We start from the raw sequence: 16,933 nt of genomic DNA on the forward strand, positions 1-16,933 counted from the left end.
TACTCAAACCAGACACAATCATGTCCTGCAGCAGAGGTGTGACACCTTCCACTGGGCAAAAGCTTCTACTGGACTACACCAAYCTTAGTTTGCATTCATCAGCAGTGTAGTTTCATGGGCTACAACTGCTACACAAGATTAAATATCAGAATGAAAATTGGGAGCTATGCACTAGAGGAAATTGCTATTCCTAAATTACCTGGCTGCTTGGGGCAGGCCACCACGATGCCCCAACTCTTCTGAACTCTGTATAAGAACTGCTGGTTTAACAGCACAGAACTTCTTTAATCGCTTAGTGCTTCATGGCTCTAAAGCACTTTTACATCAAGCACACAACGCTAAGTCCCCAGAGACAAATTTATCTCCTGTGTGAGAGGAAAAGTACACAAGTGATCTGTCAGAACTGCACCAGGAATCTGAATTCCTACATCTTGGCTGCAATCTCGCCTCTCCAAGGACCAGCCGTACCATCTATTGCATACTTCTACAGCATCCAAAAATATTGTTACCATCCAACACGCCTTTCCTCATGCCAGCATTGGAAACCATTCATGAAGATACCTGAAGGCTGATTATTCCTCTCCAGCATTACCACATGCAACTACATCCTAGTATCTGAGAGTGACACTTGTTTTGCAAGGAACATGTCTTCAGAAGAAGTAATTCTGCAAAGTCCGTAACTAGAATGCCACAGATAATTTTAAGATAACAAAAAAGCTTCAAAGGGCTATTTAGCACTAGTCGAAATCTTTCTCCTGTCAATGTATCAGGAAGAGAAGGATTGTCACTTGATTACTTAYGGAAATCCTGGGGAGTCTTTGTAACTGTAACCATACATTAATTTTCAATTTTATAAAATACCTCAAGTTCTAACACCTTGTTAAGAGCTTGTCACCTTGAGAAAAGTTAAATMCTGCTGGGTTTAAAGGACAGATGCAGTTAACAGCTGCATTCCTTCCTCAAGGAGGCAGCAGTAGGGAAAGTTAGTCTTCCTTTTAATGAGTTTCTCAGTTTAAGAAGACTGTGTGTAGGTATGAGTGATTTGTAGAAGTAGCATTGCTGACCTGTGTGAGTGCACTCGAGTCTCATTCCCTGGACGCAGAACCAGCTCTATCAGGCTCACTTTACCCTCACAGACAGAGGCATTTATAAGGACACATTCCTGTCTTTGCTCTGCAGCCTCAGTGGGTGACCCATGCCCGGTGCCCGAGCCAGGGAACACTGAGAGGATGCATTTGTAGAGATCTCACATCGTTTCAAGAATGCCACACCGGTTTCAGCATTCCTTCCAAGTGTCCTGTGCAAAGAGAGGAAACCTCCCCCAGCTCCAATGCCCAGGGAAGCAGCCTGGGTTCTTTGGGCTGCTCTGAGACACTGCAATGCTGATCTCAGCCTTTCYGTCCCCTCCCCACGGCTACACCTGCAGGGATGGGAARTACTGAGCACACAAACAAACCAGTSCCACAGACACAGGTGAGGTGCAGAGCAGAACCTGTGCTCAGCCCCAAAGCAGCAGAAACAAAAGCCACACAYAAAGCACAGCCAAACCTCTCCTCCMTGGGTAAATGTTTACAAGGGCTGCCAAGGCAAAAGGGACGGGAGAAAACATTTGCAAGTGAAATGGGTTTGAGTTCAAACTGCCAGCCGGACACTTGCAGCAGACACTCACAGCAGCAGCAGCAGAGAGAGGTGACAGAGCAGGAGGGACCCAAGCTCTYCAGGAGCAGTCCTCAGGCAGGCCATGCACTATTGCAGCAGCACCAAGGGACACAGGGCTGGAATTCCTGGGGCTTCCAACACACACAGATCTGCTCCAGGGAAAAAACAGAGACAGCACACGGAGAAAACTGCCAGCAAAACACAGCCTCATCAGCTGGCCAGGGGAAAAAAAATCAGCCTCTCTATTGTCACACAAAAAGGATACATCCTTCCTCATTTTGATTTATGTGATGGAGTAATCGAGAAAATGCATTTTATTTCTATATCCATTTATTATTTCAGTCTGTAAAAATATAAGACTAATATACAACTACATCTAGCTTGATTTTTGTAAAATCAATCTTCATTCGGTGAGATACCAATGTACATTATACATTAAAGTTGTAAGAAAAATACTGATATTTGACATTTTAAACAAGTTCATTCATGTAAAAATCACATTGCAAGTAAAATTTAATTAGAAAATACATAATATTCACAAAAATACACATGTTAAAGACAGCTTGTGAGAACGTTGTCCTAAATTTAATTCAGGTGTGGAAAAAAAAATATGATTCACAGTTAGGCTTGACTTCTCCAGTACCAGAGCAGAACTTCAAAGTAAATGCATCTTAATTCTACTAAGAATTTGTTCTTCCTATTAAGGTGCACTTAGATCTCTCAGTTGTAAGGGGGGAATGACTTGTCCCCCCCTCTGTGCATGTACACAATGTGTAACACTAGTCAAAGAAATTTTAGTTTTTCATTCCATTCTGAAATAATTTGGATATTTCATAAATTAATTTATAAAATCTGGATTGAAAACACAATTTACACACACAKGATACTTAATACACAAAGATTACATCAATAGCAGCGTAATATTGTCAATCATGCGCAGCATCCTCACTATCACTTCTGGATTTTTTCTTCTTTTTTTAGCTAAAGATAAAATTTATATAAAACAGTCAAGCCTTTAAGTATTGTCTTCCAGGGAGAAAACAGTATAGATGTTAAAAATTTAGGAGGTAGTGAATGAAAGGCTAACAATATCAGCATATTTAAAAAACCTTATACTGAACCCCAGTATCATTTGTATATAAAATTAAATTTAGCCACTCATAATCAACCATTGATCATCCTGAAGTAGCAATTTAAAAGTCTTTTRTAATTAACAGTGTATGTATTAGTAAGATATGGAAGAACTTTAGAAACTTTATGGTAACTGCAGCATTAAGCAATTACATGCTGTGCAGTCTGTCATCGTAACTAAATACACATTTTTTAGATTTATGCTTTAATGTTTTTATCAAGTCCCAAATGCTTAGTTTTACTATATGTTACCAAATTTCTGTGAAACAGAACATGATATATGTCAGAAAGAACATTATCTCACGTTTAGATTACTCAGCTTGCAGGAAAGGTCCTAAGAGATGAAGTCTCATGCAATTTAGAGTAGGACCCCAGTTAAATTTCTACAAGTCCTTAATACTGGCATACATATTATTCAAACTACCCATGCACAGCAGCCTTGGGGCTGGGACCAGCTCATTTCCTGGGCAGCTGGGCATTCCCAGGCTCAGCCTTTCCAGGCAAAGGCATCCCCCAGCCTGATCCAATCTGCAAAATCCTCATGGACCACATCAGCCCCAAAATGGATTTCAATGGAATGAAAACATTACACCTGCATTAAGTGCACTACCAGTTCATTCTCTGTACCTCTGGACCTCTCTTCTCTTCCCATCCAAGTGCCTTTATTCCTTTGATTATTCACAATACATTCAAGTAAACCAAAGGCACAGAAGTGCAAACTAGCAGAATAATGAGTCTCACCCTCCACTGGTGATTTCATACAGGAAGGAAAGTATTTTGATAAAGGAAAATAAAAAATAYATTTTTGAAGTAAACCATCTTCCCTAAAGAGAGGAAGTGTAGAGCAGCACTGAGAGAAAACATGTACAAGTAAAGTCTCCATGTTGCAGAATGAACATTTCTTTTTCTCATGTCACACTAGGTGGATGTAGTTTCTTCATTTTTCATAATTATTGGCAAAACAAGTCAAACGCTTGAAGATCTTGCTCTTGCAAAAGATTCCAGAGCTCTCCATACACACACTGAAGAAACCATAAGTAAGTGTGACAAAAGAGCCCTTACCTGCATTTACAGAGTACCACTGCCTGCTGTGCCTATTCTCCATAAATCCAAAGGGGTATGGATGCCTCTCTTGGCATTTTGGACTCTAGTGGCATTGGAGCTTTGAAAATGCTACTGCTCATGAGATACAATTTCAAATGTACATTTTTTAACATCAAGCAGCAGGGATTTATTTCTGCAGAAGTGTTTGCATCGTCACAAAAACCTTAAATGCAGTCTGTGACGACTTTTACAGATGCTTTAACATTAAACTTACAGTTGGTCTTCTGTTAGCAAAGTTACCAGAGGTAGATTTTCCTCCAGATAGACTGAAGGGAAAAAAGAAAGGGGTCAGTCTCCTTTCCCACTCATCACRTCTTCCCAGAGGGTGGAACACACACAAGCACCTGACTCCTGCTCTAGGGAGCACAGGAACACAGGACAGAACTGGTAGCACCCTACTCCTTACAGGCTGACAGAGGTCMCAGGATCCCTGGGGAAAAGATCTAGTCATCCTTCTCCCCAATCCTGTTAGTTCCCATCTCATCTTCCTGTCACAACTGTTCCCAGAGAACGGTTGGGAGCCGAGTGCCAAAGTGGTAAAGCATGAGACACAAAAGGGGAAGGATRAGAACAACACTAAAAGCCTCCCCTGCAACTGTCCCAGTGAGYGCAGTGGTTACACACACCCACCTTTGCTCTTGCAGCATCAGGACTTGTCAGCAGTGKTTACACACAGAGCAACTCTGCAATACCCAAAACAAACATCCAGGGACACACAGGGATCTGCATTTACAGATCAGTTCCTAATAAATGAATAAGTTAATATCACATGGCTCAAACAWGTTGTAGTAAAGCCTCATTTTGATTAAAAACTTCTTTTAATTCAGGGATTTAACTTAAACTGTTCTAACTTGTTCAGGTTTGAAAGTCACTTTTATATAATTCAGACTCATTCCAACAAACCTTTGCAGGTAGAAATCTTTACAGCTTCTACTAGGACTGCAATTTGGACAGATTACATTATGCTATTTCCATAGCATTAAGTTTACATTTGATTTGTTTGTAAATTACTGGGATTAGCAATTAAATCCAATGGTATCCCTAAAAATTGCAAACTAGAATGCGAACAGGTCTCTGATGCATTAGTTTAAGACTTTCACATTTGAATTTCAAAATCAGAGTCATAAAAGGTAAGCTTACCTGGCCATTAAAACCAGTACCGTGCCTGACTAGGGAGCCTGTGGTTGCACATTCACTCACAAAGGAACAGTCACCTCCAAAGCCTGAGTGCAGGTGCTGCCACAGAGYCCTGCTGTCCCTGTGTCAGCCAGAGATCCAGACCAGCCACCCCCTCTATGCCAGCCCAGTTCTGGCTTTCTCCTGGTTTCCTCTTGCACAGAGCCCACCAACAGCTCTGCCAGTGGAGCAGCAGCCCAGGACAGGAGGGAGGGGGCTAAAGCAGCTCCATCACATGTAAGCAGCACTTCAGAGCAACAGGAAACCRCAGTATATGAGAGTCAACCTCACACGTAACAAAGTTTACTTCTATAGAACCAGTAGTATAGAGCATTAAAAAAATAATAAAAATCAAGTACCTTTAAAAGAGAGCTCACAGCCATCTCTTAGCTATCCTTCATTTTGAATTTAAATTTTCCTCATTTAGTTTCAGACATTTATCAATTATCTTCCAGCTTTGTGAATTATTTACATTGAAGTGCAGAATTAATGAAGTTAGTCAACTTACATAATTTTGAATTTCTCGTATTTACCTTCTTCCCTCCTTTTAATCTAACTGCAGTGCTTGATAGATGGAGAGGTATAAAATATATTACATATTAAGCCCAATTAAAACATGTATGGCATCTTTACTTATACAAAGTACACCAATGTAATTTCATAGTGTTATAATAGTTCCCTCTTCTTCTAACGACTTACGGCCTGGCTCTGGTACTTCATACTCCATGCTAATGCTGCCTGCTGAGTGATTCAAGTTCAGCTCACTGGAAGGAAGGAATCCATTTTGTGTGGACTCATGGAGGAGTTCAATTTGTGATAAGGATTCTATGCTTTCGCTGGTAGGYGCAGCTTTTGGGATCTGCTGTGGCTCCCCGCTGTCTTCAATAATAATGTCCTCCTCATCGCTCTCCTCTTCTCCTTGCAGCAGACTTCCCAGGATGTTGGGTGTGCTGCTGGGAAGGCTTGACTCAGTGGACTGGCCAGAGCTGCCCGAAGTCCGACTGTTCCTCACGACGTTGTTCCTCTGGTTGGCGGGTCTGACCGTGATGATCAGGTTGCGGCTGTTTGCAATCATCATGTCTGTAACCTGATCGAGGCTTTTTCCTGACACCTCGATCCCATTCACCTCCAGTACCTCATCATTGACAGCCAGCAAGCCTGTGCTCTGAGCCAGCCCTCCTGGGACCAGCCTGGATATGAAAATGCCCGGCACTTTCTCCAATCCGTGCGGGGTGACCCTGACGCTGGAGCCGTCCCGGATGTAGAAGCCCAGGGGTTTGTCGGTGCCGTACTTGTAGAGCCGCACCCTGCGGTGGGTCTCGGGCAGAATATCCACGTCTATGATAGAGGACACTGGCCTGAAGTCCTGGGGCATGCTAATGACAATGTGGGGCTTCTTCTTGTGGTTATCCGGACGCAACACATTGGATARGACGTTCTTCTTCCTGGTCATGGTATCCGTCCCGAAGGCACTGTAGTCTGCATCTTCTGCAAGACAGAGCACACGGGGATTAGACAGAGCCAGACCCGGCCAGGTCACATTGCTGGCGTGTTTTAGCTCAACAGAGGCAAAGATCTCATCTAGAAAGTGTCTGCCTTACTACAGTAAAAACCCTTCCCTCTACTCACCGAACAAAAGCTTCAATGTTACCAGATTCAAAGTATGGCATACTTTTGGTTTTCTTCTACCAAAAAGAAAAGTGCACAAAAAAATTAAAGCAAGTTAGCAGCAGCAGAAACAAAGAGCTACAGCTGCTTGAGAGAAAGGGTAGAATGGAAAGAGTGAGCACATTCCTAGAAACATTTTAATTTAATTCAGAGTAATTCCACTTGCTAGTTTTCTCTCCTCAGGTTTCAGATCATTGGAAAAGAAAGAATGAAAAAGGGAAAGCAGCCAGTGTGCCTATTATTGCCTAGTTGCTGGGAGCCAGCCAAGTGACCTGGATTCAAACTCCAGAAAGCTTATTCCATTCTGCACTCTTCCCTGCCCCCACGCCATGTAGGTAAAATGGCTGTGGAGCAGAAACAAAGAGACCTTGCACACAAATACTTCAAGCAAAACTGTTCATGCAAGCAATGCTGTAACTGCCACAACTTGATACAGAAATAGGCAAATGGCTTAGAACTTAAAAAACCAAAACATGTTAGTCCTACAACTACTTCTAAGGGACAAGGAAAAACRATCTGTGCAAGCAATCCTGATTTCTGAAATGCTTATTTACCAAAGGTTCCATCTTTCTTTTTAATATGCTATAACTCACCAAAAAGAATGAACCTAAATACATTCAGATCTGAGTTTCCTCAGATTCACACTTGTACTTTTGCAACATGGCACAGATCTTTATTCTGCAGTGGAAAACTCGCCGATAATCACACAGAACTAACTAACTTGCACTAACCCTCGGACCCAAAGTTGGGATTGCTTTGTATTATCACATTCAGATGCCATTGGCACAGCCAGAAAGTGAAGAATGGCTGTACCTTTCAGTCTGTGGCAATGCTGCCCTGGTGACACTTGAGGACAGCTGCCAGTTGCTGAGGAAATCAATGAGTGCACTTGTTCCTAGAGTCCCATATACACAYGTACCACTTAGAGCTGGACTCTTCAGATGCTTTAAGCAAAATAGAAYRGAGAAAGTWTTCCTGAAACAACAGGTTAACACCRCTGCAGYATCTAACACTAAYTCCTGCCTTCCCAGCCTTTAGGGTTGGTGAAAACAAGAACACTCCTTTGGCTGCTCTACGAAGGCAGCTTTGGACCTGATAGTCTAAAATATAAAGGACAACAGGAAAAGAAACAAATTTAAATTAGCCCACAAAAAAACCTCAAAGGGATTTACTGTCAGCTCCTGGCTTGTGTATACATAATAGTTCATCAACATGTTTTGGTGAACTATGTCTGAAGTAAAACAACTACAAACATTCAAACTTAGCCTTTTCTCTGTAAAAGGCCCTTTGGGATCTCTAACTGACTCAAGATCAGCAGGTTAAAACTCTGTACWCCATTGCTGACAACTAACATGCTGACTTTTCAGACAGCATGGAGCAGCTCTTTTAATGTTTGCTAAAAATTTAAGATCAAAGAAAAAAATGTGAGAARTTTTGCCCTTATCTCTCCTGAAAACCCAACCAACCAGTTTCCAGTTATACATCTGGTGTTTCATTGAAAGAATTTTTGCAATTCAATGAGGTGCAATAGCTTCTCTTTTTTTAGTTAGAATTACAATTGTTTACAAAACAACCTGGAAAGGACAATTGTGAAATCAGATCCTAGACAGGYCTTGCTTTAAATACCTTTCACTGTTTTAAAGAAAGTGTGACACTTGCACTCATTSCTGCTAGAGTGCATATTGATGACAGCTGCAGGACACAGGTCCCAACAGATTGGTGMCAATCAAACACTATAAGCTGGTAACTTCTGTCCAAATAAATTTTTCCAGTTAGTAGAGACACACGAAGATCAGCTGCAACAGGACTGGCTTYGAAAGAAATATTATGTAAATATGTCTGTCTGCAAAACAACAGTTTCAAAGGGATTTTTTAAACAAAAACTAAGAGCAGGAAAACATTTCTTGGAAAAGAGAGGAACTTTAAAAGTCTCTTTCAGAAGACAAATCAGAACTCTTAAATTGAGCTGGTGCTTTTGTTTTTAATAACTTTCTTAAGTTACAGGACACATTGCTGAAATAAAAGCATCCCAAAACTTCAAGCCAGATGTCAAAACATTTAAGGAACTGACACACTAGAAGGTAAGTWTTTGCATTATAAGTGYTCTTAATAGTTTGATAATTCAGAAYAAGCACAAACCTTAAGATAGACAGTTAAGGTTAGAGAATTCATGAGGAAAAAATATAGTGAAATGTTGATAAACTCATCTCCCCAAATCTCAGCAGAACAGCACACTCTGGGTAACCTCTCTTCCACTGCTAAACAAGTTTTCTAAAGCAATACTCTCAAGTRCAAAGGCATCTTTGTTCTGGCACCTCACTAATCAGTTTAAAGGCCCAGCGAAAAATATTTTGGCCTAAAGCCAAAAGGACAAGGTGTTAACTACAGATAGTGTGAAGGAGAACATCCACACAGTGCAGGAAGATTTCTCCCCCCAGCAGTTTCCAGCTCAAGGTGGCACCAATCTGTACAGACTTATTATATGAAATTGAAAACAAAAGCCCACAAATGCCAAATCTGGTTCCAATTTAACATTATTCAATACAGATTTTTAAAATGTTTTTCTGATCTATTTGCAAACCAATGTAGAGTTACCCCTTGAGAACTCAATTTTCAAAGCCCTCAAGTAGTTAGTACATTTAAATAAAGAGGCAATTTAGCATTTTTAAAATAAGACCAAACAAACATCCTTTTTAGTCACAAAATATAACAAAATAYGGTTTTAGGAAAGCAACCTGTGTTTCTAGGAGGAGGCCTCAGAGTAGCTAGGCTAGTCCACAAAGAGCTGTTTAAAAAGCCAACTCCTCTTACTTCTCACCAAAATAAAGCTTCTCAGTGACAGTCTGTCGCAAGAGGCACAAGTGGATTAACCAAAGAATCCACTTTTCACTACATACAGCCACATACAAGCCAAACTTGCAGGAGTTGGATATTGTAATTTAATATCCTACAAGGGAGTGTTAAGGATATTGTAATGAAATGTATCTTCTGTTATCTCTATTGTTCTGTATTTACAATGCAAAGTTGCCCACATCAAGCTGCCCTCCAGCCTGTGCACTGTTCCCTTCCATTTTCTCTTCAGCAGGGTTTTTCTCACAGACAGAGTGACTCCCATACATCTGGATTTAATCACAATACATCAGTTTAACCTTTAAATACCAGATGTCAACAGTACCTGTTAATCTGTTAAACTGCAGAACAAAATTCCAGCAAGGAATGTTTTCTGCAAGCTGACAGACAATCTTGACTTGTGCAAYATCAAACCCCRGTTTGGATTTAGCACTGGAGCAGTTTTAAAGTATTTTAAAGGAATTCAGTGAAATACAGTTAGAGAGGTCTAAGGGAAATAATGTGATTTCATTACAGGATCTTTAGGTTTCTTACTCAGTACAAACTGATAGTTTCAGAAACAAGGAATCAAAATCAAACAGGAGATAAGAATGCTTACTCTGGCATAACAACATTTCCCAAATTTTGGAGTCCCACTATCACAACCATCACTTATTAACAAAAGTAAAACCATCTCTGAGCTCTCATTTCAGCCCTCAAGGTGTTCCTTGGATTCAATATACTAAGAAGTTAATACTATTTACATCAGATTTCACCACAGTCTGCTCATACCTTRAATTAGCTTTGCACAAATTACATGTGGTTTCTAAATAGTTAAGACAGCATGACAAAAATTTCATATAAGACAGCAAAACACTTTCTCTCTTCCCCACAGTGGCTTTTTGTCAAAGATCTTAAATTCACAACTACTGTTGCTGGAAATATAAAAGAAGTCAAAGTTCCATTACAAAACGCACAAAAATTTTTCAGCTGATTTAAGAGAATGCATGAAAGCCACAAGTAGCCTTGCAGGTGGAAAATAACTTGTGTCACTTATTATCATTCCAAACCAGCACAGATCAAAGCAGCCCCATTGATAGAGGTATTGGGTCAGACATTTCTTTTCCATTTCAGAGGCAGAGCCAGGAAGGTTGCTGCAATCCAYGAATTAAGCACACTTAAATCATGCTGCATAAAAATATGAACTAACTCCCACCAATTCGGCCTTGGTTACAGGCAAATCATCACAAATAAAATACTAAATAAATCACAACTAAAATACTAAAAAACTTTATACTACAGAATAAAGTTATTTCTGTATTTTCCATCAAACAATCATCTACTCTATATGGCAAAGATGCCAATGAAGGCACAACTAATTCACAACAAAGTGCAGTGGAGGACTATGGTGCCAGCCTGGGCTCTTTACTGCCTAAAGCTCCACAGGCAGAGGGATCTTGTGTCCAAGGGAAGGAGGTGATACCTGATACTTTCCACACAGCTTTTCCTCCAGTCAATTCTTGTTCTGAGAAACTAAAATGGATTAATCTTCCATTTCTGGGAATTATATYACCCCTGGCACCAGAGCAGTAACAAATAATCCACCTGGATTAAATCAAGGTAAATGATGGTAAGAAACTAAAAAAGCATTGCAAATGTAACACCAGGAACAGGCAACATTAGACCTGTCACACTAGGAACAATCTAAAAGCATAYGGTGTTAAAATATAAACTCAATAATCCCAGTCTGACAAAGTGGCTTATCCCTTCCTGTCATATGGCTACTGTAGGGGATTAAATGGAATCATAGACCTTGTCTACCTCCAGGTTCTGCTAAAGYAAATGGTTCATGCCTCTGGCATTTCAGCACTATAAAAACACAGGCTTTACCAGTCTAAACTATCAACACAAACAAAACAAACGTTTTGCCAGCACACAGCAGCTGCCAAACAGCCACACTGGTGGTGAATATTGGGTTTGCATCAGGCTGTTGTGGACTTGTTCMTGTTTTGGAGTGGGAAAGTTGATAAAAGGTTCTGATGCCCAAGTATTTTCTAAGGAAATGACGCCTGTCTTAGCAACACCCAGGAACAGTGAACACCACAAGAACAAATACAAACTTCTAATGMGATTTTTTTCCCTTCATGAACAAAAGCAGACAGTAGGAACACTCAACCAGAGCAGAGAAACCAAGCAGCCCTCACTCAAATAGGTTGCCTGAGGAAGCTCTTGTAAGAGAGACAAGTTGTGAATACCTTTCACGACCCATAATTATTACAGAATTTGACATGATGAAATAGGACTGAAGGGTTTTTTCCTCCATCCATCACACTGTAACTGGATAAACGGATAATTCACATTCTTCAAATGCACGTACCTTTTCTCTGAATGAAAATCCTGAGTAGAGGATTGGCTGTAGAAACTGCTTTGTGATAATTGTCATCATTATTGATAGGCAACAAATCTCCGTGAATGTCCGTGTATCCCACCAAAACATCAACATTTGGGATCTTGTGCACATGCTGCAGTAATCCATAGAAYTCCTCAAACTTTCCAGGTTTGGATCTCTCCAGAGAAAACCGTCGAAATTCTGCTCCAAACTASAACAAAATATATCTTACATCATTAATATTGAAGCAATAAAATTATTTTAATGTTAAACCAGAAACCTTATGGAATTAAAAGTACACTAAAATCTACAAGCAATAACTTAGAAGGGGTATAAAAAAATCAGTTAAAACAGTTGGGTTTTCCCCCGTAAGTTATAACTATTTTTGTACCTGACAGATCGTGTACTTTTGAGAATGCAAAGGCTGTTCCATTTAACGGGAGCTCATCAGAATTAAGGTGACAAACTGGTGCAGGGATAACTGCAGCTTCTCACATGCTCATGAAGCAACCTCAGTGAGGGACAGAATCCAGAAGCAGCAGTGCTGTGGTGGCTCAAACCAAACCTGTGATTAACCTCCTGTGGTATGTGACTACCTGGAATTTTGTTCCAAGAACTACCAGTGCCCTTGAGAACAGCGTGTGGAGATTGTTACACAACCGCGGYTCACCCACGCAAGGCTGAGCAGCCTTCACACCCCAAGTTGTTTGRCCAGCAAATGAAAACACCGCTAGAGTATGAAGACCATAAAGAACTGTTGCTGCTTTTTGGTACAATCCCCGTGCAGCCCACGGGAGCTGATCTCAGGTCAGTTCTGTTCCTACCTAAAGACACAGACAACAGAGGCCACCAGCCACTACCTCTAAGAGCATTCAGAAGATTTTCTTGCATGGGCAAGGCTCAAATCTTGATTGCAGCATCTTTTAAATTGATTCTATCCAGATATAGAACCTGCATTTTCTGAATCTGAGATTATTCAGACATTATATATTAAAAAAAAGTCACTGACATTACTTTCAGGGGTAGGGTTTGCTTGTAGTCAATATAACCCTTGCTCACAAATCCACTCAAGCTCTGTCTCCTAAAYCATCTCTAAAGCAAACACTTATTAAAATTAAAACACGTTGCTTATTAAGGCAACGAGGCAGTGGGGGCAGGCACAAGACTCAACTGGGTGCCAAGAAAAGGATGAGCATTTGATGTAGACTAGACAAATTGCAATGTTACCACGCATAACTAGGAAAATGTTGGTGTTCTGCCTAACAAGGGCAGGACCCAAAGCAAACAGAATATTGGATAAAAATTACTTCAAACCCTCCATATCAGGCGCATGCACAACATACCAGAGATGTTAAAAGGAATTCAGAGATAGCAGCAGTGAGGTTACAAAAACCAGAACAGATTGTATAGGAGTTAGAAGGATAATAAGCTAATAATTCAAAAAACCTCAGTTGGTGGGCTCTCTTTTGTRAATTCTATTGCTGACCTACAATGAAAATAAAGACTTTAAATAATTTCTTTAGCAAGTTTTAGTTTTAAGCAGAGAAGAAAGGTGAATATAACAAAATGCTCAGTGAGCACAAGTTAGAGCCTCAGTATCACATACTTTGGTGTATGTTACACACAGGAGATGTGGAGGTGCACTGTACCTCACACCTGATTAAAATCTTTTGGACAATAAAAGCTTTGGAGTTCTCACATACAAAGGACTGAAAATCAGCAGACAAGGACCCCGTTGTTAGCACATTAACACCACCCTAACTCAAAACAACTACACCTTCACCACCCCACCTTCCTCCAAAAGTTTCAAATAAAGGAATTATCTGGGAACATTCCTCTCTAAAAAACCTGCAGTTACAGTAATATTAAGGCTTAAGGGATGATTCACACGTGCTTACAAAAAAAAAAGCCCAGCCCACAGGAGGAACTCCCATCACGTCAGAGGCAGCACAGTTTAATGATGATGTCAGGGAAGGASTTCATCCTGTCTCAGATCCTTCTCCAGCTGTGGGAGGTATGAACCCCACAGAACTGTACATGCTTGGCTGCAATCAAAACTGCTTGGCTTTCAAGGATTACATAGTTTGAACATAATTTAGTAATAAAAGTTTAAAAAGCCAACMGCCTCAATCTCAGTTTGGAATAATGTTGAATCCTACCACAGCAAGCAAGGGGCCAGATTTTCAAATGTGTGACATTTATTTTATACATATTTGGTGTAAATACCAAGAGATTTATAACCTGAACACAGGTTATTTCCTAACACAGTTTGCCAMATGCTCAATATTATCAGAAAGCAGGTAAAAACCAGAAGTCCAACTGTGAAATTCCATTATTTTAACCCCTGAAATGTCTGCATTTTCTATCAGATGCTACACTCCATCCCATGAAACAGGCCTGCACTTGATGTTCCAGAGGAGATAAGAGACTGGAAGAGTAACTTAAGCAGAGAGGGCTCCTTGCCACCTGAGCTCTTTACAAACACGTGCTGTTCCCCTGCTAACTCCCCTGGGAAAAGGCAGGAGAGCCATGGCAGCACACCAGGAAGGCACCAGGGACACTCCCTTAACAATCACTTATGGGACACGTTTTTAAGTTCTCTAAAACACAGCATAAAGCTGCTCTATGCAAGTCTCCAGCATTGACAGAACACGAGCTGCAGTGACTTCCTCTGGCATATCAGTTATTAGACTCCACTCAGAAAAAAATATCATTCCAAGTCATAAGAAATAGAAAGGAGGAAAACCTGATTTTTAGTATTTAGAGAACTAGAAGCTTATTTGGGGGGTTCCACACCATCACTAGCAACTCCAGTTTGAGGTAAACATTTCTATTTTCCATGACTGGAATTCAAGTACTACAGGGAATCACCAGGRCAAGTTCAGAGCAGTTACCCAAACTGAATAAACTGAACTAACAAAAGGATTGTGCTCATAKAACTGCAATAACAGTTGGGCTGTGCTGGCCCAGCCCTGTCAGCTGAGGCACAATTATTGATTTGGAATATCTAAATAAAGAGCTGTACATCATTGAGCAGCCTTCAAAGCCCAGGCCACTCCACGGAATGGCTCCCTTCACCTCCCACACAGCCCTTTCTTCTTTCTCTGTAGAATTGCTCATTTTCATAGRAGGAAGATGACTCCTGTGCGATATTAAATTGAGGTGCTGTTAAATAATGCATTAGCAACAAGTAGTTCTAGGAATGCCTTGAATCCTGCTCCATAATATGCACTTAAGGGACAATCCCTATTCATTAGAGCTACACTTCTCTGTACARACACCAGGAACACATCACATGGCTGATTCCCTAGACATATTTCAAATCAAGGAAAATACAGTGGGGAAACAGCAAACCTAGAGTTTTGGGCTGAGGAAACAAGTGATTTGGGTTTATAAGCACATATACTGATTATTTTCAACCTTGTAAAAGCATAAATAAAAGAATTCACCATGTTGGTAGCAAGTGAACTGGTATTTTAAATAATAGCTACCAGATATTCCATGCTTTCTGTTTTTGACCACATGAAAAATGTACACTTTAAAGAAATCATCCTCATTCAAGCTGTAGAGACCAACCACACATTCTCCAGAAGTTTCAACACTATGATGCATTATCCTTGAAAATCTGCACAACACAAGTCCTGACTGCTTCACCTSCACTGCTGTTGTAATGCTTCATTAATAGGAAAGGAAGGCAGAGAACACAGGCTGCTCCTCACTTTAAAGAGCAACCCAAGTGATCCATGTTTCCACCAAAGGAAAACACATTCCCATGTGGGTGCACTTACAATCTGCCGAGGCAATGAGAAAGAGGTAGCTTGACTCTACTTAATACATCTAACAGTTCTACAACTGGAAATAGTTACCAACATAAAGCAGAACAAAAAAAAATCTTTAATTTCTTTCAGAATATCGATGCTTCGCCAGCAAAACTTTGCCTAACCAGCAAATGAAAATTAAAAATGGGAGAGATGTGGATACACGCACAGAATAATTTWCAGAATCATGCAAAGATCTGAGCACAAGACACTGGTGATTTGTGTGGGTACACACTCCTGAAACACTGCCAGGGTAAAAGTCTCTTGGGGCCTCTAAGAGAAGGCAAACTCCACTTTCAGATAAGGCAGCCAGGGCTTACCTCTACCTCCAATGTAAGCCTACATTGTACCCCACAAGAAACTACAGAAACACACATTCATTACGGAAAAAAAAGTAACTACAGAAACAGTCACTAAGTTAAACAAACACACTCGCAATTCAGACCAAGAGTGGGTATTAAGGCTTGCGATTTATCACAGAATTGATAGGGTTGGAAGCGACCTCTGGAGCTCATATAGCCCACTCCCCAAATAAATCTCTAAATATCTCTTTCCGCCCAGTCATCCCACACTTTCCCCACAACACATATTCCCTGTACGCCTTTTAGTCTGGGCAGAAACTTGGGGGGCAACTCCGCTTATCTGTTTTTTCAAACCACTTCAAAACCACCTCTATTTTCTCCCTGCAGACAGCGCACCTAGCAAGCGACCCCAGCACCTTCCGCAGCCGTGGCCCCGAGGGCTCGGAAGGCACMGGGACAGGTGGAGGGAGCGCCGGGCCCGAGCCCGCCGGCCTGCGGAGCGCTCAGGCCCGGGAGGGGCCGTGCCCCGGTGGCTGCTCGGGCAGGTGAGTCAGCAGCTGTCCCCGTCCCAGTCCCTGTCCCTGTCCCCGCAGCGACACCGCGGCCCCACGGCCCCGCAGGGCCCGCCCGCTCCTTCCCCCCGCGCCCGCGGCCCTCAGGCGGCGGCGGCAGCTCCCACCTTGCTCTTCACCTCCATGGTTCCCAGGCCGCGGCTCCCCGCGGCGCCGCGCTGAGCCCGGTTCATGCCGCGCACGGTCGCTGTGTCCGCCGCTCTCGCTCCTCTCTCCACCGGAGCGCTGCGGGACGGGGCAGCGGCACGGCCCAGCCAAGAGCCCCCGGCACCCGCGGCCGCTCCG

The 16,933-nt window shown here is 41.6% G+C and overlaps 1 protein-coding gene across 1 annotated transcript; it reads right to left on the reverse strand.

Moving 5' to 3' along the window:
• Positions 1 to 1,981: 1,981 nt before the first annotated feature.
• Positions 1,982 to 16,927, reverse strand: PARD6B (par-6 family cell polarity regulator beta). The gene is made up of 3 exons (XM_057379465.1): positions 16,756 to 16,927; positions 11,945 to 12,167; positions 1,982 to 6,558 (listed from the first exon to the last, which is right to left on the reverse strand). The coding sequence occupies exons 1-3, from the start codon at positions 16,819 to 16,821 to the stop codon at positions 5,729 to 5,731; spliced, it is 1,119 nt and encodes a 372-aa protein (XP_057235448.1). The 5' UTR covers positions 16,822 to 16,927; the 3' UTR covers positions 1,982 to 5,728.
• Between the last annotated feature and the right edge of the window lie 6 nt (positions 16,928 to 16,933).

Source organism: Malurus melanocephalus, unplaced genomic scaffold (assembly GCF_030028575.1).
Source record: "Malurus melanocephalus ecotype Western Australia unplaced genomic scaffold, MMel_1.1 scaffold_407, whole genome shotgun sequence".
NCBI lineage: Eukaryota > Metazoa > Chordata > Aves > Passeriformes > Maluridae > Malurus > Malurus melanocephalus.